At 41.7% G+C, this 26,526-nt stretch overlaps 2 protein-coding genes across 2 annotated transcripts in view; both read left to right on the top strand.

Annotated features, from left to right (window-relative positions):
• Positions 1–26,526, top strand: part of LOC308696495 (NLR family CARD domain-containing protein 3-like) — a gene marked incomplete at its 5' end in the record, with an annotated part of 137,565 nt that overhangs the window by 59,638 nt on the left and 51,401 nt on the right. The gene's annotated exons all lie outside the window — the stretch shown is intronic.
• Positions 10,898–24,682, top strand: LOC308696488 (stonustoxin subunit alpha-like; the record flags this gene model as incomplete). Its single annotated transcript, XM_081375242.1, has 4 exons — positions 10,898–11,032; positions 12,161–12,257; positions 13,293–13,523; positions 24,126–24,682. The coding sequence occupies 4 exons, from the start codon at positions 10,898–10,900 to the stop codon at positions 24,680–24,682; spliced, it is 1,020 nt and encodes a 339-aa protein (XP_081231368.1).

Genomic DNA, 26,526 nt, shown 5'->3' with positions numbered 1-26,526 from the left:
GCCACTGGTAGAGTCACAGATTGGTAAAACCCCATGCACTAATTTCTATTAATTTTAATTATTAAAATAAAATTTTGTTCTTTGCCTGAACAAGTTTTTTGTTTGTTTTGCAGTTCTCACTGATGCAAATTCAAAGACCTCATCCTTAAATGTTGATATTCTGTAATATTCTGTAAATAAAATGAAATAAAATAGCCTATAAAACAAACAAATCGATGTAGTGAAGACACTTCGTCTGCTTTTCGCTCCAGCGTGTCAATCGGAGTATCAGGCAGTAAAACAGTGGGAGATCCTGAGGCTGGCGCGATGCTTAGGAGCCAACAAGCACGCTCAAACCGCTGCACCACATGGCAGTCAGATAAGACACTATGCAAATATGAAAGATTTGTCGTAATTTTTACCATTACACATTTTTGAGTTGTAATCTTCTGGGCAAGACTGAATACAATGACTGACAATACAATTACAAAACAGGCTTTAAAGGGGTCATATAATGGTACATGCACTTTTACAAGTTGATTGTACTGAAATGTGTGTTGGCAGTGCCTGTGCACAACCATCACAAAATGATAAAAATCCATCCAGTGTTTTTTTTTTTTAATCTCCATATATGTTCTACACTCTCTGAAATCAAGCCGTTCGATTTTGTGATGTCACAAAATCGACGCCCCTCTCACGATTGTGATTGACAGCAGCGTTTCAACACAGAACCGCCCTCGCTCGTGAGCGAGCTGTCTGTCATCATAGTGCATTGATATGCTGGAGAAGAATGGCGTCTAAGCGATTGTGGCGTTCTGTTCTTGGGTGTAATAAGGAACACAGCAGTCATTTTGATGTTTTGATGGAATATTCCCAAAGCATTGATGCGGGGATTCCCTCGCGGGGATTCCCCACGATCAACGTCCATGCTTTCATGTTTGCGCGAATCATTTCACACCAGACAGCTTTACAAATGAGGGTCAGTAAAGCTGGTTTTGCTAAGAAGCTGTTCCTGAAAATAGGATTTTGTTAACACCAACTATTCGTGTTCCTGCTGCACTTGACAAAATAATGGCAACATTTTCCTATTTACATGTTGTGATTTGTATAGTCACAGTGTGTACAAATAACAAGGTCATATGACACAGCCATTTTTTAAACGTTTAAATACTGGGAACTATTTTCTCAGAGTGTCTCATATGTCCTTTTAATTTGTACACACTGTGACTATACAAATGAAAATGGCGTTATTTTGTCACTTATTGGGATTAGTATGCTAGCTGTAGCCATTTACATCCAGTCTTTGTGCTAAGCTAGGCTAGCGGTGGGTGCGTCAAACAGACTTACAGCACGCACGGAGATGAAAAAGGTATGTATGGACTTATCTAACTCTGGGGGATATGGTGAATAAGCTAAAGTCCCAAAAAGTCGAAGTGTTCCTTTAAAGACGCATGCACTTAAACGCCGTGCTGAAAACAGAGCTGTTTTTGACCAGGTAAAATGAGTGTTTTCTTACAATACTAATGAGAATTTTTAATTAAAGTATATTACAAACTTTTTATTTATACCCTAAAGAATAATATTAGCTTGTACAAAAATGGCATTATATGACCCCTTTAAAAGTTGTATTTAGAAATGAACAAATGGAACAACACATCATTTTGTTACAGCATAAAAAAAAAAGAAATAACTAGGCAAGGACCATTAAGAGGGGAAATCTGCAGAGGAGACGAGAGGAGATATGCATTTTAGAGCCGGAGTGTGAAGATGAATGGTTCCAGGTTCATACACAGAACAGTGAGAAAAAAAACAAAGTACGAGACAAAAGCCGCTTTCCGACCAAGTAGTTCTAGGAACTTAGTTCTAGGAACTGTCCACTTCTAAACAGTTCTAAGAACTACTCTCCCCCAAACTCGGTTTTGCTGTTTGCGTTCGCACTGGCCAAGTGGCCATAGGAACTGGTAGGAGGCCATAGGAACTGGCAAACACGGTGACTTTTATTTTGACGGCGCAACAGACCTTTATTTTGGCGGCGCTGAGAACGCCAGAGCAAACAATGGTCGCATTCTCTGTGTTTATTAGTTAGCGTTCTGTCTAACAGTACTGTTTAACATGTTATTAGATAGAACTGTTATAGAAAGTAGACATTATATGAAAAAAGGTTATTAGCCTACTTAATCATGTTTGGCTTGGTCCCCTCAAAGTTGCGTTGGATTTTCTCTTCAGCATTTAAGGTTTAGAGACCCATCTATCACTGTTTTCCATGTTTGTATAGTTAGTTTATGGAGTAAATATATAGGCTATAATCTGTGTGTTTACATTCTAGCTGTTTTAAAAATGGCAGGTGCTGGTGTTCCGCGTGCGTTCGGTCAATCAGTGAACACTAACGTCACGGATAGTTCCTATAGTGCTGGTTTAGACCCTACTCTGAAGTAGGACCTAAATTAGTTCCTACAAATGGAGTTCCTAGAACTAAAATCGTTCCTAGTTCCTGCGGTGCGAACACGCCGACATCCGGGTACTATAGCCAATAGTTCTAGGAACTGTGAAAAGGTTCCTCCGGTCGGAAAGCGGCTATTGTGATTCATTCACACAAGGAAAACCACAAAGAAAACACCAGAGGTTGTTTGATCACACAACACAGACTTAAAGCAGACCTTCCTCTTTTTAAAGACCTCTGAGCAACAGGGCTGAAACCTCTTAAAGCCCACAGAGATTCAGATTTGAATGAAGGCCTGGTACTAGAGCACTAATGTAGTGTGGAATGAACACACACCAGTGGGGATTTCTTTAAGACTGCAAGGGAAGCTTACCCTGGTAATCCAGAGTTCTCGCGAGAGCACAAGTTGAATTTGCTCAGTGAGTTACTCTGGCGTCGAGCAATGGAGCTCATTAAATATGCCCCTCGATCTGAGCTGCACCAATCACATCGGGTTATCTGATATGGGCGGGCCAGAGGCGAGCTAAACATATGACGACAGCGCTGTGACGTCGAAGTCATTAGTAAACATAGCAGTTGTTTGAAATGGCTTTGGCCGCTACAATGAACGAGTTAGACTTGGCTTTTTCCCTAAAAGAGGAACAGAAGACGGCGCTAGAATCGTTCCTTTGCAAGAAGGACGTTTTTGCTGTTTTGCCGACCGGATACAGTAAGAATTCTAATCTACCAGGTAGCTCCGCTGGTAGCATATGGGCTTTATTGTTGTGATTGGTCGTAGTGTTATCCAATTGCGTGCAGTGAGATTTTCAAATGCATGCTTGGTGCCGCCCCTCGAGCTGGCCGATTTTCATTGACCGACACCAGACCATTAAAGGGGGGGTGAAATGCTCATTTTCACTCAATCTCCTGTTAATCTTGAGTACCTATAGAGTAGTATTGCATCCTTCATATCTCCAAAACGTCTTTAGTTTTATTATATTTATAAGTTAAAGATTGGCTGTACCGAGTCTTTCCGGAAAAAACCGAGCGGCTGGGGGCGGGCCGTGTGGGCGGTGTGCTATAGCTGTGCTAACTGATCTAACAACAACACAGAGAGACATTTGAAGTAGTTTACTCACCGTGACTGCTCGATCCTTAAGCATTAGACGATCTGCAAATAAGTCGATCTGGGCTTTGTTTATAAAACAATCATCGTCGAAATGCAGGGAACAAAGAGTCGTGCACAACCTCCGTTGATGCTTCGAAAAAACAAACTCCATCCACTATTCCCTTAACGCTGGGTTCTTTGGGAATCTGTGCAGGGTTGTCTTGCCCTGCCAACCAAAAACCCACTTCTTTGGTGACATTGACTACCCTAAAGCCGAGCAGAGCGCTTTGAGGTAACGTACTGCTTTCGCTCTCTTCTCTCTCTGGTCTGCGAGTGCGCGCGCGGCCGCGGAGAAGTGCCCTTAGGACCCATATAAGGAAATTCCGCTCTATCTTACGTAAGACAGAGCCATACTCGAAAAAAACTTTCCGAAACTTGTGACAAACCGGAAGGAGTATTTTTGGAACAAAAATACTCCTTCAAACGTACAACTTAACTTTTGAAACTTTGTCCATGTTTAGCATGGGAATCCAACTCTTTAACAGTGTAAAAAACTCAGTATGCATGAAACAGCAATTCACCCCCCCTTTAATCTTTTAGATTTAGGTCTGGATTTCCAGGCCAAGGGAAGCTCGGCTTCCCCTATAATGTACTATTGTGTTAACATTTTATTAACTAAAAATGTGTTAGAAAACGTTCATTTCAAAGACGAGTTCGTTCAGAATCAGTTACATATAGCAGCTCGGCTGACTCGATTCTCATACATTCCCATAGCGTCACAGTGCATTTCCGTGTTGAAGCCCAGTGTCCAGTTTTTTTTTTTATGTAATATTTCATATGCATGCTAATGGTGTAGCTGTAGTGTGCGTATAGGGCTGATCGGCACTCGTATGAATAACAAAATGATTCGACTGTAATGAAAAACTGATACTAAATCAACATAAACTCAACTTTGACAAAAAGTAACTAATTATGTCTGAATAAAAACCTAGCAACCAGGGAATATACAGCATCTTGATATGTTTATATATAGGGCTATACCAGAGAATGTCTAATAAGGGGAGAACTTCCACTCTCAGTAAACTTCCGGCTTCTGAACTGCTTGCAGTTCCACTCTGGTTCCATATGAGGGCGCTCACAGGACGAGTGCAGAATGAATGGAGGTCTATGGCGCTATACCAATCAAAATCCACTTTTCTCAGGATATAATTTTTTGTCTAGTAATTTGAATATTGTATTCGAAAGGAGATGCAAAGAAATTACACATTGCTGGGTGTTAGATTTTTTTAGAGTCACTTATTTGCTTTAAAAAGTCTTTTAAAGTGTCAATGACGTCATACACATCGTACGACCAGAGATACTGCTTTACGGCAATCCTTCAGTCACTTTGGTGCTTTTCGCGCTCTGTACTTTCTTTTCTCTCGAGGCATCGACAACATAGCTGACACAGGTAAACACATGTGCTAGAAGAGTTTTTGTTTTGTTTGTTTCTGGTCCCGCTTCGGATGCCACGATGCCATCAAGGGGTTGTTCTGGTCGTAGTCACTCTTTCACTGACCAATCAGCCTTCATTAGCAGAATGCTAGCGTGTTATGGGCAACAACAACTCAACCTGTAAGAAATCGAAAGGACATACAGTAAGTACTCGTTCATTCAACTTTCGACCTATAACCCATGTTGAACTTGCAAAACCTACAATCAAATCTGAGATTTCTCAATGGCAATCGGGTGAAAGAGACAAATTTAGCCGTCTAGCACCATAGACTCCCATTCATTTTGCACTCATGGGCGATCGACCCCAATAAAACTCTGGTGGAACTACAACCAAAATTGGGGGGGGAGTGTGTGAGAGTGAGTGAGTGTGTGTGAGAGAGAGAGACAAAGAGAGAGTGAGTGTGTGTGAGAGAGAGTGAGTGTGTGTGTGTGTGTGAGAGAGAGACAGAGAGATAGAGAGTGTCATGCTTCACTTTAGCTCTTAAAATTCAACAATTTTTTCACCTCTATAAAGAACCAAACTTGACAAAACTGACATCAAACTGAAGATAAAAACAAAAAGAATCATTATTACTGTCTGTATGCTTTGTAAATTTTAAAAGAGCACTAACTGTTTTTGTCCACTAGGCAGCTTAAGACCTTTAGTATTAAAAAATCTTCAATAAAGTTGTTGCATATAGGCCTACTACAGGTGTTGCTGGAGTCTCGATCTTTGAACTTCTTTTCCCTTTTCCACACTTTAAAAAGAGGGAGAAGTTGGACCAGTAACGTCTTTGCTTCCTTCTAAAGTGATTTAAACATTCTTCTATATTGATGTATCAAAAAGTTTAAAAATTCTACAAAAGATTCTAGTTTGAGTTGGTACTTATTTTTTATATATTCCAACTACAAAAACACTACTTCAGCGAACAATCATTAGCCAAATGTGTATATAAAATGTTTAGCTATAAAATATATACATAAATCTAGGCTAATAAAAACTCTAGGTAACACTTTTTACATTTTACAGAGGCATTGTTACACGTTACATGTAGTCAGGGACGGAGTGGGACCAAAAAATCTACCGGGAAATTTCGTAGACCACCGGCCCTCGGTGGTAAAAAAAAAAAAAACAACCTTTTGCTCAAAAATATAGCGGTGAATGAGAGAATATTAAATATATATATTTTTTTGTTCCCATTTGCTCAAATAGCAAGTTATACTGTATATATATATATATATATATATATATATATATATATATATATATATATGTGTGTGTGTGTGTGTGTATGTATGTATGTGTATATATATGCATATGTATGCTTGTGTGTATGTGTATGTATATATATGTATATATGTATGTGTATACAGTGCTATGCATACTGTAAGTTTAGACACCCATGCTAAAGTTGACTAAAAAGAGGAATAAAAAATCATCTTTTGGAAATTGAACTTAATGCCTTAATTAAAAAAAAATAGGAAAAATCCAACCTTTAAGGACACCAATTTTCTTTGTGAATGAATAATGTATCGTAAATAAATAAATGTTCTTCCTTAAAATACAGGGTGCATAAGTTTGGACACCCCTATGTTAAATTCCCATAGAGGCAGGCAGATTTTTTTTTTTTTTTTAGGATACTATGCATCCTGAAATTAAAATAGCCCCACATCATCACATAGCCTTCACCATACCTAGAGATTGGCATGGGGTACTTTCCATAAGATCATCTCTCAATGCAAATCAAACCAGCTATTTGTCACGTGTCTGTTCTGTCTTGTGCTGCACATGGGTGTTTGTTGTTTTGTGCCATGTGCTCTCCTGTCTATTGTCTAGCCCCTCCCATCTTGTTATCTGATTATTGGTTAATTTGTCCCACCTGTCTGTCTCGTTACCCTCCTTTGTTGTTCCCCTATTTAGCCTCCTTGTGTTTGTAGTCTTGTGCTGGTTCGTTGTCCGAGTTACCTGTCTTTGATGTTCCTGTCTGTTGATTATCTGAGTTCTGAGTTTTCTGTATTTTTGTCTGTGTTTGTTAATTAAATCTCCTCTGCACTTGAATCCTCGTCTCTCGCTCAATCGCCCCGTGACAGAACGAACCAGCCAAAATGTGGATTCAGCGGAGCGAGATTTTTTTTTCAGAGGAGGAGAAGGGAAATTCCATTTCCCTATTTGAATATTTCTCCAGATGTGTTCAGAGGACTTTGGAGGAGGAGAGCACCATGTCAGACGGTGATCAGATCGGAGGAGGTGGTCCGGCGGTCCGGAGACGGAGGAGGAGAAGGAAGACCTCCTCTGTGACTATTCCGGTGGTCCCAGTTCCGGTGGTCCCAGTTCCGGTGGTCCCGAGTCCGGTGGTCCCAATTCCGGTGGTCTCAAGACACAGGAGGAGGAGAAGGGTTCCCTCCATAATTGTTCCGGTGGTCCCAGTTCCGGTGGTGCCTGCCGAGCCTGTGTCTTCGGACAAGATGGCCGCCGCCGAGTCTGTTCACGTCACGTCTGCCGGGCCTGTGTCTTCGGACAAGATGGCCGCTACAGAGACTGTTCACGTCACGCCTGCCGAGCCTGTGTCTTCGGACAAGATGGCCGCCGCCGAGCCTGTTCACGTCACGCCTGCCGAGCCTGTGTCTTCGGACAAGATGGCCGCCGCCGCGAGTGTTCACGTCACGTCTGCCGAGCCTGTGTCCCCTGACAAGATGGCCGCCGCCGAGAGTGTCCACGTCACACCTGTCGAGCCTGTGTCCTCTGACAAGATGGCCGCCGTCGAGCCTGTGTCTGTTCCTGAGCCTGAGCCGGTGGTGTCTGTTCCTGAGCCTGAGCCGGTGGTGTCTGTTCCACCTGAGCCTGAGCCGGTGGTGTCTGTTCCTGAGCCTGAGCCGGTGGTGTCTGTTCCTGTTCCTGAGCCTGAGCCAGTGTCTGTTCCTGAGCCGGAGCCAGTGTCTGTGTCTGTGTCTGTGTCTTTGTCTGTGTCTTTGTCTGTGTCTGTGTCTTTGTCTGTGTCTTTGTCTGTGTCTTTGTCTGTGTCTTTGTCTGTGTCTGAACCGGAGCCTGTGGTGCCAGTTCCAGTGCCTGAGCCTGTGGTGCCAGTCCCAGTGCCTGAGCCGGTGGTGCCAGTTCCTGAGCCTGAGCCGGTGGTGTCTGTTCCTGTTCCTGAGCCTGAGCCAGTGTCTGTTCCTGAGCCGGAGCCGGTGGTGCCAGTTCCAGTGCCTGAGCCGGTGGTGCCAGTTCCAGTGCCTGAACCGGTGGTGCCAGTTCCAGTGCCTGAGCCGGTGGTGCCAGTTCCAGTGCCTGAGCCGGTGGTGCCAGTTCCAGTGCCTGAGCCGGTGGTGCCAGTTCCAGTCCCTGAGCCGGTGGCGCCAGTTCCAGTGCCTGAGCCGGTGGCGCCAGTTCCAGTGCCTGAGCCGGTGGCGCCAGTTCCAGTGCCTGAGCCGGTGGCGCCAGTTCCAGTGCCTGAGCCGGTGGCGCCAGTTCCAGTGCCTGAGCCGGTGGCGCCAGTTCCAGTGCCTGAGCCGGTGGCGCCAGTTCCAGTGCCTGAGCCGGTGGCGCCAGTTCCAGTTCCTGAGCCGGTGGCGCCAGTTCCAGTGCCTGAGCCGGTGGCGCCAGTTCCAGTGCCTGAGCCGGTGGCGCCAGTTCCAGTGCCTGAGCCGGTGGCGCCAGTTCCAGTGCCTGAGCCGGTGGCGCCAGTTCCAGTGCCTGAGCCGGTGGCGCCAGTTCCAGTGCCTGAGCCGGTGGCGCCAGTTCCAGTGCCTGAGCCGGTGGCGCCAGTTCCAGTGCCTGAGCCGGTGGCGCCAGTTCCAGTGCCTGAGCCGGTGGCGCCAGTTCCAGTGCCTGAGCCGGTGGCGCCAGTTCCAGTGCCTGAGCCGGTGGCGCCAGTTCCAGTGCCTGAGCCGGTGGCGCCAGTTCCAGTTCCTGGTCGTCTCCGCCCTGGCCGCCCGAGGGGTCGTCTCCGCCCTGGCCGCCCGAGGGAAAGTCTCCGCCCTGGCCGCCCGAGGGAAAGTCTCCGCCCTGGCCGCCCGAGGGAAAGTCTCCGCCCTGGCCGCCCGAGGGAAAGTCTCCGCCCTGGCCGCCCGAGGGAAAGTCTCCGCCCTGGCCGCCCGAGGGAAAGTCTCCGCCCTGGCCGCCCGAGGGAAAGTCTCCGCCCTGGCCGCCCGAGGGAAAGTCTCCGCCCTGGCCGCCCGAGGGAAAGTCTCCGCCCTGGCCGCCCGAGGGAAAGTCTCCGCCCTGGCCGCCCGAGGGAAAGTCTCCGCCCTGGCCGCCCGAGGGAAAGTCTCCGCCCTGGCCGCCCGAGGGAAAGTCTCCGCCCTGGCCGCCCGAGGGAAAGTCTCCGCCCTGGCCGCCCGAGGGAAAGTCTCCGCCCTGGCCGCCCGAGGGAAAGTCTCCGCCCTGGCCGCCCGAGGGAAAGTCTCCGCCCTGGCCGCCCGAGGGAAAGTCTCCGCCCTGGCCGCCCGAGGGAAAGTCTCCGCCCTGGCCGCCCGAGGGAAAGTCTCCGCCCTGGCCGCCGGATGGACCGTTCGCTTCGCCCCGGCCGCCCGACGGTCTGTTCGCTTCGCCCCGGCCACCCGACGTACTGCTTGTTTCGCCCCGGCCACCAGATGGACTGTCTGTGTCACCCTGGCCCCTTTGAGTCTGTTACCCCCTGTTTCTGTTTCCCTTCTTGGACCTGGCCCCCCGTCCCTCCCGTCCCGCCCTGGTCTGTCCCTCCCGTCCCTAGTGGAGCGTCTGGTAGCCGCTCCTTAAGGAGGGGGTAATGTCACGTGTCTGTTCTGTCTTGTGCTGCACATGGGTGTTTGTTGTTTTGTGCCATGTGCTCTCCTGTCTATTGTCTAGCCCCTCCCATCTTGTTATCTGATTACTTGTGCTGGTTCGTTGTCCGAGTTACCTGTCTTTGATGTTCCTGTCTGTTGATTATCTGAGTTCTGAGGTTTCTGTATTTTTGTCTGTGTTTGTTAATTAAATCTCCTCTGCACTTGAATCCTCGTCTCTCGCTCAATCGCCCCGTGACACTATTAGGCTAACTGAAATAAAACCATGCCAATCTTTAGGTATGGTGAAGGCTATGTGATGATGTGGGGCTATTTTAATTCCAAAGGCCAAGGGAACTTTATCAGGATGCATAGTATCCTAAAAAATAAAAATCTGCCTGCCTCTATGGGAATTTAACATAGGGGTGTCCAAACTTATGCACCCTGTATTTTAAGGAAGAACATTTATTTATTTACGATACATTATTCATTCACAAAGAAAATTGGTGTCCTTAAAGGTTGGATTTTTCCTAATTTTTTAAATTAAGGCATTAAGTTCAGTTTCCAAAAGATGATTTTTTATTCCTCTTTTTAGTCAACTTTAGTATGGGTGTCTAAACTTATGCATAGCACTGTATGTGTATACGCATGTATATAAAAAAAAATAATAATACAAAAAACACTAACAATACAAATATGTAAAAGTATGTATGTTTACATAGTGCACATAGATTTTAAATGGGTTCAAGTTGAGTTAAAATTGTTTATTGATCGCATGAAACCACTGACAATCACAGTTTGGAACATCCAAGGCATTAGGCCTAACTCATCAAGTTTTGGATGTAAAATCAAAACTGGATTGGATTTTAAGAAAAGTGTTTTAGGTATAGACATAATAATCTTACAGGAAACGTGGCGCAGAACTGATGAGGTCACTCTTTGTCCCCCAGGGTATCGGGAAATAATCATATCGTCCCAAAAACATGAAAAAGTTACACGTGTGAGAGATTCAGGAGGCATCAAAATCTGGCACAAACTTGAAAGTGATAAGTACATCCAACTAATCAAAAAAGAAGAATCTCATATCTGGCTCAAAATCAATAAACAGCTCAGTCAGACTACAAAAGATATATTCTTATGTGCTCTTTATATTCCTCCCTCTGAATCTCCTTACTATAATGAGTACATCTTTGAGACCCTCCACAGCCAAATCAAACATTTCCAGGACTAATTCTGATGCTCAGGTGAATAAAAACGGGAGGCTTCTACTTGAGCTCTGTCAAAGCCTCGGTCTGTACCTCGTCAACGGCAGGGTGAGAGGGGACTCTATAGGGAGATACACATACAGTTCATTTCATGGTTGCTCAACAGTTGACTACATGATCACAGACTTAGATGTATTCTCTTTCAGAGCATTCACCGTCAAACCACTAACACCCCTATCGGATCACATCCAAATTACTCTGTATCTAAAAAGGAAAGAAAATATTAACATCAACCACAACCCTAAGCTGTACAACATCAAATTTTTTTTACAGATGGTTTCAAAACAGCACTGAAAAATACCTGACCACATTTGACCATCCCCAAGTGTGCTTACTTATGGATAACTTCATAGATTATGATTATCCATCCTCATAATGAAGATGGCGTAAATCTGGCTGTAGAAAACATAAATTACATATTTGATTATCTGGCAACAATATCTAATCTTAAAACCACTAAGAAAAACCATAAGCAAAAACAAAAGAATGAAAAATGGTTTGATTTGGATTGTAAAAGAATAAAGAAAAATTTAAGACAGCTTGCAAATCAAAAACACAGACAACCAGACGACAACCACTACTAAACAACTTTATAGCAAATTAGACATGAATATAAAACAAACACAAATATATGAAAAATTAAACCATATAGAAAACATAATTGGCAAACACCAAAATCCACTAGATTACCCAATCACAGAAGAAGAGCTGATGGATAAAATACAGGCTCTGCCAACAAAAAAGTCAAGAGGACCAGACGGCATCCTTAACGAGATGCTTAAAAATATAAACCCCAAATTTAAATTGGCCATCATGAAACTGTTCAACTTGGTTCTGAGTGTTTGTCATTTCCCTGACACCTGGAATAGAGGATTTATAACTAGAGGTGCACCGATTGATCGGCTGGTGACCGGAATTGGCCGATTTTCATGTGATCAGCCATGACCGGCGAACGGCCGGTTAGTCTGACATATGTCCGATTTTATGCCGGTCAAATGCACCCGGGCACCGCATGATTAACATTGCGCAACATCAGCATCACACGTGCAAACGGAACCCAATAGGAAACCTTGTGAATTACGGCCATTTCACACTGCAAGCGTGAGCAGCGCATGAGCAGCATGTATTTTTTTCGGCGTGCATGTTAATCAATGAGTGCATTCACACCGCGAACAGGAGCAGCACGTGAGTAAGCAGGAGCGTCGCATGAGCAGCAGTGAAGCACGGGTTTCGGCGCCGAGTCTAATTTTGCTGCTGCTCACGGTCAATTACAGTAAAAGCACATTTTTGATGGACAAAATAAGTATTATTTCACGCAAAAAGTGCCCAAAATGCACAGAATTTGCATGTTGTCTAGTGTGTTTTAACAAGAAGTGGAGTAGGCTATGTCAGAAAATAGTATTAATAGAAAATCTACCCATTCAAACTTGTTTTTATTATTCAGTTTGGGTAAAAATACTATAAGGTGTTTTATAAAAAAAATTAAAGAAATGAGTAAACTAGTCAGAATGTACAGCATAAGCTTTCTTTTGGTTTAATTTTAATTAACTTTTAATTTCCCACTGCATGAGTAATTTATATAGTTCCATTTTATACCGATTATCTTTAAAAAAAAATGTTCTATGTTCAATGCAAAATGTTCTATTAAAGAAAAGATAGAAAATAAATATTTGTGTGTGCTGTAAAGTGGTTAGAAAAAATGAAATCGGAATCGGTTAAAATCGTTATCGGCAGGTCAAACTCAATGAAAAATCAGAAATCGGAATCGGCCAAGAAAATTGTAATCGGTGCATCTCTACTTATAACGCCCATATTCAAGAGTGGAGACAAATCAGACCCGAACAATTACAGAGGCATCTGTGTGAGCAGCAATCTGGGGAAGATGTTCTGCAGCATCATCAACACAAGACTCGTTCACTTCCTTACAGAGCACAGTGTCCTGAGCAAAAGCCAGATTGGATTCTTACCAAATTTTAGAACATCAGATCATATCTTCACCCTGCATACCCTGATTGATAAATACATCAACCAAAACAAAACATTCGCTTGCTTTGTAGATTTCCAGAAGGCCTTTGATTTGATTTGGCATGAAGGCCTTCTTTCTAAACTTCTAGAATCAGGTATCGGGGGCAAAACATACAGCATTATAATGTACTCAAACATTCAATGTACTCAAACAATCAATGTGCAATTAAAATTGGCAATAAACAAACTGAGTTCTTCACTCAAGGGCAGGGTGTGAGACAGGGCTGCCCACTATCACCGACCCTCTTTAATATTTACATTAATGAATTGGTGAAACTCCTAGAAGAATCAGCAGCTCCTGGCCTCAAACTTCACGACTTCTCTATAAAGATCCTGCTGTATGCAGATGATCTGGTCCTGCTGTCTCCAACAGAAGAGGGTCTACAGCAGAACCTGAACACCCTGCATCAGTTCTGTCAGACCTGGGCCCTGACCATCAACCCAACTAAAACTAAAGTACTAACGTTTCAGAAAAGACCCAGATGTCAGGGAAAGGGACACAATTTCACCCTCGGTATGACCAAAATTGATCGTGTCACAAGCTACACATACCTCGAGCTGAAAATAAGTCCAAATGGAAACCTAAATTTGGCCGTGAATGAACTGATAGAGAAAGCAAGAAGGGCCTTCTATGCCATCAAAAAATCTATCCAAATTGAAATACCTATCAGAATCTGGCTCAAAATATTCCAATCAGTCATAGAACCAATTGCATTGGCAGTGAAGTTTGGGGTCCTCTCCTAAATCACCAATTTGACAAATGGGACAAAAATCCGATTGAAACCCTGCATGCCGAGTTCTGTAAGAGTATCCTAAGAGTACAGAGGAACACGCCGAACAACGCATGCAGGGCACTGACACTCTCATCCACACAATCCGGCCCAACCACATTATGTAAGGGTTAATGCCCGACGAGGTGTCCATTGTCAGGTATTAATGGACGACGGCGCGTCGGACGATTGCCTCCGCCGAAGTCCATTAATACATGAAAATGGACACCTCGAAGGGCATTAACCCGCTTATACCATGGTCACTTGCCAAATAACACATTAGTTTATATTTTAATTAGTTTTACAATCGAAATCTAAAGTTTTTACAAACATTAACTTGGTTTCCCTGGTTACGCTTGACGGTTTATTTATTAGGTGTCCTCTATCACTTTTTAATGGACAGCCTGCAGCCAATCAGAATCGAGTATTCACCCAGACCATGGTATAAATAAAGGTATTCATGCATTTGTTTACTGACTGATTTATTTATTGACTTTATTGATTATTTGTTCATTGCTTATGTAATCGCCAATGCGTTGGCAATACTGTACAAGTCATGCCAATAAAGCTCAGTTGAATTTGAGAGAGAGTGAGGGAAGTGTGTGTGTGCGAGAGAGAGAGAGAGAGAGAGAGAGAGAGAGAGGCTTAACAATATCTTTATTAGACCATTTGTCCTTTTACCTCAATACAATAATCTTACCAAAATCCAATTTGACAAAGTACCCCCCCCCCTCCCACTGACCAAATTTCAGAAAACATTACAATGTCACTGACCAATTTATAATATGTATACTCTATCTTGATTCTAGCAGTTATCATCCCTTTTAGTTTAATTAATTTCAGCATTAATTGGACCTATACCTAACATTTTATTTTTTCTAGTTTTCCATATGAACAACTTAGCTGATCCCAACAGAAAATTCAGTAAACATTTTTTCCTCCTTTCTTGAAAATTATAAATTGGACCACTTATAAAATTCTGCTAAGAAAAATTCTACCCAAACTTTATAAAAACTTGTGTTAAAAAAATTAAACATTCCCTCCAACCTAAACCAATCAATAAATAAATGATTAACCGTTTCTTCTAAGCCACAAAATAAACACCCTGTCCCCACGTTTAATAGCCCCGACCATCAATCTCCACTGCAAGTCTGCAGTATGCTTTTCAACAGGCAACTTAAATAGAGACCTCCAACAAGCCTTAAAATTGGTCCCAAACACTTCTGACCACCTCCAAGTCTTCACTCCTCTTAGCACAGTCTGATGAGTAACTTTTACACACATTACATAGAGTTCTTTCTTCTTAATATCTTGAAAACTCCCCAACTCGGGGTACTCAAATGATAAAATCGAATGTCCAGTTTCCTCCATCTCCTCTTGCACAGCAGCAGATACTTTGATGGGTGGAAATGTATAGTGCCCATTCTAGTCCTGTGACAGTGCCTCTCTGCAGGCACCAGGTAGAGCTGCCCACACCTCCTCTATTATTCGTCTCAGAAGTCGAAGAGATCTCAACCCCGTAACAGTCTGCAAAGACTCAGCTGTTTTCCAGTCATCACCACTTCTCAGATACCCCAACTTGACATACCCAGCCTTCACAAAACAGCTTTCCACAGATTTAGAGGACAACATCTTTGTTCTTATTAATGGATTATGGAACAGCGGTTCTCCCATTATCCAGTCCTCAGGTTGTAAAATATCTCTGTGTATAATAAAAGTATTTCTCCAAGCTGTTATCATTGACTTATAAAAAGGTGTCAGCTCTTTCAAATCCAATTCATCACTTTGCAGTAAAAAAAAGCTGTTTATCATACAATAATCCAGATGTTTTCCGCAGAAGAGCACAAGCAACATTAAAGGGATACTCCACTTTTTTTGGAAATAGGCTCATTTTACAACTCCCCCAGAGTTAAACAGTTGAGTTATACCTTTTTCGAATCCATTCAGCCGATCTCCGGGTCTGGTGGTACCACTTTTAGCATAGCTTAGCATAGATCATTGAATCGGACAAGACCATTAGCATCTCTCTCAAAAAAATGACCATAGAGTTTCGATATTTTTCCTATTTAAAACTTGACTCTTCTGTAGTTACATCGTGTACTAAGACCGACGGAAAATGAAAATATGTGATTTTCTAGGCTGATATGGCTAGGAACTATACACTCATTCCTGCGTAGTAATCAAGAAACTTTGCTGCAGTACCATGAGTCCAGCAGGCGTAATGATATGACGCAGCGCCTGAAAATAGTCCCCAGCTCAGTATAACTTCCAACGTGACCGGGACTAAGTTTGTCTAACCTATTAGACCTATTTTCAGGTGCTGCGTCATATCATCATTACGCCTGCTGGACTGGTCGCCAATTGGTCAACAAGCCTAGGTCTCCATTTTTTGGCAGGAGTGATAACACAGCTCTTTGACAGCTGTTTGATAGCTCTTTTAAAATATTCATAAAATACATTATACAAATCTTCTCCTAAAACACCCCAAAAGGTTTTATAAAACTCCGCTGGTAAACCATCAATTCCTGCGACTTTCCTGTAGAGAGCTGTTTGACCGCCTTTGAAAGTTCATCAAAAGAAATCATTATGTCCAATGAATTTTTATCCTCAGGCCTTAATTTAGGAAGATCTCTTAAGAACTGGTCCATAGATCCAACATCACAGCCCATATTAACAAACAGTTCTTTATAAAATTCAATGCCCATTGTTCTCATTTCTGTTGGATCTGAAGTAATAGTTCCATTTTTTCTTGAAGCATACATTTCTTTTGTGCTTCCTTCCGTTCAAGTCCAAAACAATAAGCAGTTGGAGCATCCATTTCTGTAATTAAAGATATTTTCCATTTCATTAATCTCAATTTCCAAAATGTTCACATTTCTCTTCACTGTAGCAGTAGCATTATAAGAAAATTGTTGACAAAAAAACTTTAATCTGTGCTTTTCCCACCTCCCACCATTGAGTCAGATTTTCAAAATTATTTTTCCTCTGTCTCCAAATTTCCCAAAAACTACAGAATTTCTCCAAAAAAATCTGTATTCTGTAATAATTTTACATTAATAAAATTAATACACCAATAAAATTTAGGTCTTGAAATTTTCACAACATTATAATCTAAAGTAACCATATGATGGTCTGAAAAACCATTTGGTAAAATATTAGTAGTAGTTACTCTATTTATTTCTGATTTACTTATATATAACCTATCCAATCTCGCTCCTGTCACAACAGAATCTAATATCTTATATCTCTGGTGAAGGTATATTGCTTCACCAACTTATTTCTACTTCTCCACACATCCACCAACTTTAAATTATTTGTGATATCAAGTAGTAACTTACTAGATTTCGAGTGAGGCTCATCCCCATTCCTATCCAATAAGAAATGTGTTGTGCAATTCCAACCACCTCCTATTACAACACATGTACTGCCATCATCATATTGTTTTATTGCATCATTTAACTTTTGATATATTATTTCACGATGCCATCCTATATTCGGAGAATACACATTAACAAAAAGGAATTTAACACTTTTAATTTCTGCTATAACTAATAAAACTCTACCTTTTTCTATCTCTATTGTTGCCACAATTTTTAAATCCAAATGTTTTGAGAAGAGAATTGCAACACCCATACTCAAACTTGTTCCATGACTTAATTTACACTCTCCTTCCCACCATCTATTAGCCTGGCTCCGCCCTCCTGCGTACTTCCGCTCAATTTTATTTCCCTTCAGTACTACGTCTGGGATTGTGGTGTATTCTTTGGTTTTCTCCGATCATTTTTTTGGCGATCCAATCAGTGAACAGAAGGAGTGGCTGAGAACAATGACGTTGAGGTCGTGCGCTAGTTTGAGTTGTAGGGTTACGTCACGACCAAAGGTTAGCGATTGGTTATGGCAGATCCAGAGTGACTCTGGGCAGATCCAATAGAGTACCCACCTACAAGGAAGTTAACGCTTGTCAATGGAGAGAGGCCAGTCTCTCTGTACAAATGAAATGTACGAGAGTCTGGTACAACCAGGCTAACCATCTAAACCACTCCAATTCATTATTACTATCAGAATGTGTTTCTTGTAAGAAAGTTACTTTGACATCATTTAATTTAATAAATTCAGAAATCAGAGCTCTTTTGACCTTATCTCTTCCCCCATTAATGTTTCAGGATCCTACTCTTACAAACTCCATAATAAGGTTCCAATGGAGGGAAAAGAAAGACAGAGAGAAAATAAGAAATAGAAACACCCTTAGTGAATTATACATCATTTAAATTTCCCTTTTTTTCTGGGTTTTCCTTAGCCTGGTTAAAACCAGACCATTCTCAGTAGTAACTGAGTTATGGTCTGGCAAAGCTCCTTTAATAACTCATTTCCAAAGGGGCGTCACCAACAGGCGTTGCTCAAATGCCTCTGGGCGCAATTGGATAGACCTAAAACTCCTAAAACCAATCAGAGATCGTCATGTGTAAAGCCATATGCTGCGTCCCAATTCGCCTATGTTACACTACGCCATATGTACTCTTTTTGTGCAGAAAATGTATTTACTTTTGAATGTGTAGCAAAAAAGTAGGCAACTTTGGGACATACTACTTCGTCATCTTTATCGGACGCATCTGTCGCGTGCATCCCATCATGTAAACTGCCCTGTCAATCATCTTGTCACAGTTATAATCCTATATTAAATCTAATTTAATTTCCTACCGTTTCGGAGAGAAATGTAGTTGCACGTTCATCTGCCAGTGGGTCTTTCATGGAGACTGTCCTCATGTGTTTGCAATTTGAATATAATAATGCATTTAAAAGTTGGTGACAAATCATCATCACTTTCTTCCTCTCCTTCATTTTCAACCATCTCTTCTGAATTCTAACCCTCTGAATTCACTATCCTTCTATTACTTGATTGATCTCTATCAACTAACATCACTTCTACCTTCTCCACTTGCTCTGTATTCTTCTCAGTTTCCGTCATCACCATCTCCTCAATCACCTGTGTCTCACCATTAAAATTCTCTACCACTTTAGACACTTCAGTAGTATTAGTCTCCCTCTCAGCAACAACACTACCTAAATCCTTGTTATTATGCACATTTTGATCCTCATTTTCCACTCTTTCTTCCACAGTTTTCTCTACACTACCACTCGTATCTTTACTTTGACTTGTCTCATTCATCACTTCTCTTTATGGGCATGACAATCTTACATGTCCTACAGCACCGCATTCAAAACAACGCATTTATCCAGTGTTCGCATACAACATGTATGATTTTCCTTCATAAACGCAACGAAAAGACGCATTTAATGTTGGGGCATTCAAAAACATAAACACCTGCCATCTGAAAGACAACACATGCTTCAAAGACTCATGTTTACATCCAAGCAGTAGGCTACCATCTTAATTCCACTTGCAAATTTTCCATACCTCAAAAGCTCACGCTGTATATCTTCATCAGGAATAAATGGCGGCACATTTGAAATTACTACCTTTACAGTTGGAGATAATAAAGGTTGAACAATGACAAAAGCTCCACTTAGAGCACAACTCTACCAACCGATTGACCAGTAGTTCCTCTTTCAAAAAGACCACCACGGCCTTATTCATTCGAGACGCTCAGCTACATCCAGCAACACATCCTCAACTGTTATACCAACTTGAGTGATGTGTCACCGGGTGACATAGAAGGAACTTTGGGAGTGGAACGAGTTGCCCTGGGGGGAGACTTCCGGTGCGACACTAGGCCGGTTCCGGCGGCCTGTCATGGCCGACCGCGTTGACAAGCGGCAGCTGCAGTGGCTAATCAAGCAGCCATTGGAGCGCGTGTCTCCAATGGGGGATTTAAAAGTGGCGGCTCGAAGATGCACGAGAGATTTCATTGCAAACAGTATGAGGAGGAAAGAAGAAACCTTTGTCAGTCATTAAGCACAGTAAAACACAACAGTTTTAGTCTATCTGGCATCTTGGGTAAGGCATCTAGTCACATATATCATTTTGTTCTCAGGTTTCTCAAAGAGACTGGACTAGCCCAGAGGATTTAATTTTTTTATTGTTTTGTTCATTTGATCCGATCTACCTGTTCCACACTCCAGCCCAGTTGGTGGCGGTAATGCTCCTATTAAGTTGGTTGCCAACCGCCATAAAACCCTAAAGAAGAAGAAGAAGAAGAAGAAGATGCACGAGAGGCATAGCGGTCACGATCAAAGTGTGAGTCACGAGAGCAAGAGAGGCAAAAGCGGTGGGGCAGCCACGGAATCGGAGACGGGAAGGATAAAGTGCGGCTGAGGCGCGGGGTACGATTGAGATCGAGAACGGACAAGAGATTGGCCAGTAGGACTGGGAGAACGGAACGAGCGCAAGCATTGTTGGATATACAGATCACGACGGTGGACTGGCCGGCCCCGACAAGAGGGAGTGAAGGTATACTTTTCACTGTAAAGTGGTGTGTCATTGCAGTGTCTGAAGTTTGAAGTGAGCACATGTGAGGATTTACAGTGGTTTGATGCATGCACGAGTAAGGGAAAATTAGACGTTATCAGCACTCTGAAATCTTTGTCGGGGATCGTTTAGCCCGGTGTGTCGTTGTGAAGCGCTGCATTCTGCCATTACTGTCCTGTGGTAAGAGAAGACTAAGTTTTTAACCGTTGGATTCTGTACTCACCATTGCTGTTCTGTGAACAGAGAGATCCTGTTATCCGCCGCTGCATTCTGCCATTACTGTCCTGTGGTAAGAGAAGACTCAGTTATTAACCGTTGGATTCTGTACTCAGCATTGCTGTTCTGTGAACAGAGAGATCCTGTTATCCGCCGCTGCATTCTGCCATCGCTGTCCTGTGGTAAGAGAAGACTCAGTTACTAACTGCTGGCTTCTGTACTCACCATTGTTGTTCTGTGAACAGAGAGATCCTGTTATTCGCCGCTGCCCTGTGAAAGGAAGGTGACATTCAGTGATCGGATGCTGGCCTGTGAAAAGAGAAAGTCCACTGTCAGCCGCTATCTACCTGAAGTCCCTTGTGTCCTGCCTACCACCTACTGTTGGCTGCTGCGCCTTATTTGATGGTTATTGCTCTCTGCCCATCACATACTGTTGTCTGTTGCTCTTCATTGGAAGGTCCTGGCCCTCTGTCCAATCCCCGCTACCTTGTGAAAGAAAGGTGCCACTCAGTTGTCTGATGCTGGCCTGTGAAAAGAGAAAGCCCACTGTCTACTGCTACCCACCTGTAGTCCCTTGTGTCCTGCCCACCACCTACTGTTGTCTGCTGCGCCTTATCTGACGGTAATTGTGCTCTGCCCACCACATACTGTTGTCTGCTGCTCTTCATTGGAAGCTCCTGGTCCTCTGTCCAATCTCCCCACTGTGGTCCTATAAGCGGAGATACCCAGTCCTCCGCTGCTATTTAACCAAAAGCTAATGCCCTTTGTCCCCCCACACTGCTGTTCTGTAAAAGGAGAGGACTAACTGCAGGCTGGCCTGAGTCTTCCTCCATTGAAGACTCCTTTGACCCGTTTTAACGAGCGGCCGCTACGAGGAGTCCTGTGTCAGTGACATTTTCTTAAAGTTTTTTTGTATTCAATAAAAAGAATCAAGCTTTTATATCACGCCGTTGTCTGGCCTCGTTGGTGTAGCTCCTCCGGAGTGGTGGTTGTTCTCGGCCCTAGCGGTGACAGATGCATCTAATTCTGTAATGGCGCGACAGCGACGGCGTTCGCACATCCAGGTGCGATGCCATCCCTGTACTCGCCACGTGGATACTAGAGAGAGAGAGAGAGAGAGTGTGTGTGTGTGTGAGTGAGTGAAAATAAATTCTCGATTTTGAATATTATTTTGATTCGATACATGCATAATTTTGATTTTAGATTTGATTCTATTCTTTTGAATTTTAATTTCTTTTCCTGAAGCCTTTGATCCTCCTTATAAATAAGAAAATCTCTATTGATTTTGAAGATATTGAAATATTAAGAACTGTATTGATATTGAATACGACTCATAGGTGTAATTAAACTTTAATTAAAGTTTTGTTGAATTATAATTTTTAGGGATGCACCGAATGTTCGGCAACCGAAATTATTCGGCCGAATAAGTAAAAAGGCCGAATAAAATTTGCCGAACAATGACGTTTTTAATGACGCGATCAAATAGTAACCCGCGTAGAGTGAGAGGCGCGCGCTTTATGCAGCAAACATGTCGGCAGTGTGGAAGCAATTTAAAGTGTCAGAGAAAGAGGCAAAAACGGCCGTTTGCAGACACTGTTCTGCTGAATTGTCCAGAGGGGGTGCATCTGCAAAAACGTAGCCTACAGCACTTCAAGTTTAATTTATCACTTAAAATCAAGACACCCCGAACATCATGCAGAGTACGAGAAAGTAGGGGTGTGCGATATGACGATTTTTGATCGTGGACCATTAAAATGTCTCCACGATCTGCTTTTTAAGTAATATCGTAGTATCGTGCATTCTATCAGTTGCTGTTCTGGCGCCTTTTTCCCACTGAACAACACGACGTATATTCACATAAAATGTTTACGCAGCGGAACGGGACACTGCAGTTCGCAAAAGTTCATAATTTGCATGTGCAATAATGACTTGTCGGTTAAACATTTAATTTGCGTGCTGATGCGCGTTTCTCAGTCCGTACGTTAAGTTATGTGAAGCTCACATGCACTAAAAGCCTGTCTACCAGTGCCTGGATACTGGACAAAGTTATCTTTCGAGTCTTAAATACACAAGGTTTACATAAACAAAGTCGGTTATGGCTAAAGTGAAAGCAAACTTGAGAAAATTGAGAGAAAATCTGCTTGTCAAATGCGTGTATATTAGACGCGTCGCGCGCAGCTCTTAAAGAGACAGTAGCTGAATAGAAAACACGCTGCCGCTTATCCTTAAAGGGATAGTTCACCCAAAAATAAAAATTATCTCATTATTTACGCACTCTAATGTTGTTCCAAACCTGTATTAATTTCCTTCTAATATTTTTCTAATATTAATATTTTGAAGAATGTGGCTCAGTAACTTTTATTTTCAACAGAAGAAAGAAACTTATTTGAGTTTAAAACAACTTGAGAGAGCAAATTATGACAATTTGAATTTATAGGAGAACTATCCCTTTAATGTTAATAAAACAACAAAATGCAAAGAGAAAATCACTCACTGCTCTTGACTGACACTTTAATAGTAGCTTTAATAAGTATCAATGTATAATTTATACAGTGAAGTCCGTTTTGTTTTATTTTCATTTGTTCATTTAATTACTTTCTTCTATACTGTTAAATACACCTACTGTAGCTGAAAACATAAAGCACTGTTTATTTAATTTGTATATTAATTTGTGTATGTGTAATGTGTATCTTTGATCTTAATATTTAATAACAAAGAAAATAATGACAAATATTTTTATCTTCGTCCCTGTCTGCCATTCTTTTTTATTTTATAAAGAAGAACCTGCCACTTTTCCTGAAGAAGTAGGCTAAGTAGGCTTATGTCTAGGACAGTTATTCATTTGTTGTGGGTTCATCCACATTTTTTTTGCACTATTCAATGCACATTTGTTGTTGTAGACATACAGAGTTACTTTCAGCAGTCAGTTATAGGCCTAACATAGGCTATTCAAGAAGGGGGGCTTCAAAGATGGCCAAATAATTTTTTATTTTTTATTTTACTAATTTATTTATTTTAAGTTATATATTTGGCTTTGTTTGTATAATATCTGCTGGAATGTTAAAAAAATGTTCAGTGTTAAATAAATATTTTGAAATTGTATTTATGTTCTTTGATTTATTTCTCTGAAAAGCAACACAAAATAGTAAAAAGCTAATTTTTTTCTATTTAATTATTGTAATGGTGAAAAAATTGGCAAAATAAATGGAAAAAAATGCGAAACACCGCGTTCGGTATTCGGCCTTCGGCCTTCGGCCAAGCATTTCATTATTATTCGGCTTCGGCCAAGAATTTCATTTCGGTGCATCCCTAATAATTTTTCAGTCTCATGTTTCTGTTTTACTTCAATCAATTTATAATATCTAAATATTTCATTACTGAAATGTCTTTCACAGGCTTTACAGTCTTAATTATACATTATTTAAAATATTGATATAGGAACTGTTGTTGTCTAGTAAGATTAATGTGTGTGTGTGTGTGTGTGTGTGTGTGTGTGTGTGTGTGTGTGTGTGTGTGTGTGTGTGTGTGTGTGTGTGTGTGTGTGTGTGTGTGTGTGTGTGTGTGTGTTTTCTAGTGTGGATCACGGTTCAGAAGTTAAAGAGTTCATGATGACATCAAGACTACACAGATGTAAGTCCTCAAACACAGTTTTAGTGTGTGTTGTTGGAAATGTTGCTGTTGTAATGTGTGTTCTTGTGTTCAGATGCCGTTGATCTCACACTGGATCCAAACACTGCACATACTCAACTCGCTCTGTCTGAGGAGAACAGAAAGGTGTCGAGTGTGTCTGAGAGTCAGTCGTATCCTGATCATCCAGAGAGATTTGAGTATCATCCTCAGGTTCTGTGTGGAGAGAGTCTGACTGGACGCTGTTACTGGGAGGCTGAATGGAGTGGAGATTATCCTGATATATCAGTGTCATATAAAGGAATCAAGAGGAAAGGAGAGAGTTTAGACTGTGTGTTTGGACGTAATGAGAAGTCCTGGAGTCTGATCTCCTATAATCACAGACTCTATGTGCTTCACAATAATAACTACACTGCTGTTTCTGCTGGTCCAGGATCCTGTAAGAGAGCAGGAGTGTTTGTGGACGTGTCGGCCGGCACTCTGTCCTTCTACAGCATCTCTGACACACACACACTCACACGCTTACACACATTCACACACACATTCACTGAACACCTCTGTGCTGGATTTAGACTTAACTCTTCTAACTCTGTGTCTCTGTGTCACATTAAACAACACACACACACTGACTGACACACACCTTTACACACTTACACACACACACACACACACACACACACACACACTGTAAAAAAAAAAACAAAGAAAATGCGGTGCCATTTAACAATTTCTCATTTTAAGCAGAAGTGTGTAATTACATAAACACACACACTCACTAAATTGCCATTTCTCCAGTTGTGTAACTGATTATGTGTGTTACTGCATTATCACCATTATTGATATTCACACACTTTATTTGTGCACAGTGTGTTATTAAAATCCTTCAGATGATCTGATTAAAACTGCTGGATCTCACAGGATTATTATAATCAATAGTGTGAAATGAATAACACATCATCTATATAATCATAGAGATAAGTGTAAAATGAACATTAATCTACTGTCACCTCCAGTATTTCACTGTTAATTCACATGTTTTATTACAGTTTAATCATGTTATTGTAGTTTATGGTCAATAAACGCTTGTTCCTGTTTCAGTCTGAACATGTTTCTTCAGTTGTTGATCTTTGACTGTTATTTTCATTCATGATAAACGTTTGTCACCCTGAGTTTCACTGTTTTTACACGTTTGCTTTTTAATGTCCAGTTTTGACTGAATCACTTTATGAATCTTCATCAAAAGAGAGTTTGGATTGAATCTAATACAGAAGAACTGTTGATCAGGAAAGTAAATGAGTCTGGGACAAATAATCAAAGTCAAAGTAAAAAACACTTTATTTCAATGTGTAACTAGAAAAAAAGTTTGAGACAAACTTTAAGTTGGCTTGAGAAAGCCGGACCAGAGAGTTTGAAGAAGTTTAAAGTAGTTAGAAGTTTAAAGTAGTTAGAAGTTTGAAGTAGTTTGAGGTTTAAAGTAGTTTAAATTTTGATTGATAAATTAGTTAGAAAGAAAGAATAGTTAGAAAGAAAGAAAGATTAGTTAGAAAGAAAAGATATAAATTAGAAAGAAAGAAAGAAAGATTAGTTTGAAAGAAAGAAAAAGAAAGAAAGAAAAAGATAGATAGAAATAAAGATTAGTTAGAAAGAAATAAGTTAGTAAGAACGATTAGTTAGAAAGAGAGAAACAAAGAAAGATTGATTAGGTAGAAAGAAAGAAAGAAAGATAGATTTGTTAGAAAAAAGAAAGAAAGATTAGTTAGAAAGAAATAAGAGAGAAAGAGTAAGAAAGAAAGATTAGTTAGAAAGAGAAAGAATTATTTTTTCAACCCAAATGCTGGGTTGAGCATTTTGACTATGTTGCTGGGTTATTTTCTCCGTAATCAGCTGACAATGACCCAGCATTTGGGTTTGTTTTGGAAATTTTGACCCAGCGCCTCCTCGCGAGTCACGCGCTTTTGTCCACACTGTTCAAATCACTGTCAACAGGAGGACGAGAGGTTCAAGCAGGAGCGAGTGTAAAGGTGAGCAACCCTGTTTTATTACAACTACTTTCCTAATGTTAAGTAACGTTAGTCAAAGAAGTCAGAAAGTCAACAAGAAGTTATGTTGAAATGAACTATGAATTATTGACGACGTCTGTCGAACTAGCGACCGTTATGCTAACGTTAACGTTACGTTACACATAACATTCATTATTTTTACACGGTCTGTAATCAATTATTCCACTTAAAACACGGTCACAATGCAGCGGCGGTTTCTTCATTAGGGCGATCGGGCGACGCACCACCAAAGTGTGTAAGGGAGTAAGGGACTTTTTCAATCACTATCTCATTCAACCACAGAGTTACGCTAGCAGTCACTCACTGTTGTTCTGCCTCTGGATATAGCAGCTAGTCCAATCAGCGCCGAGTCACGTTCTGTGGAGTACCGCCTCTTTTTGGGCGATTTCACTCTGGCTGAGAATCGCCCAGAGTCTT

The sequence above is a fragment of the Scardinius erythrophthalmus genome (assembly GCF_964197995.2).
Source record: "Scardinius erythrophthalmus genome assembly, chromosome: 1".
NCBI classification, from domain to species: domain Eukaryota; kingdom Metazoa; phylum Chordata; class Actinopteri; order Cypriniformes; family Leuciscidae; genus Scardinius; species Scardinius erythrophthalmus.
The sequence above is the reverse complement of the archived record's forward strand: the minus strand, read 5'-3'. Positions and strand labels throughout refer to the sequence as shown.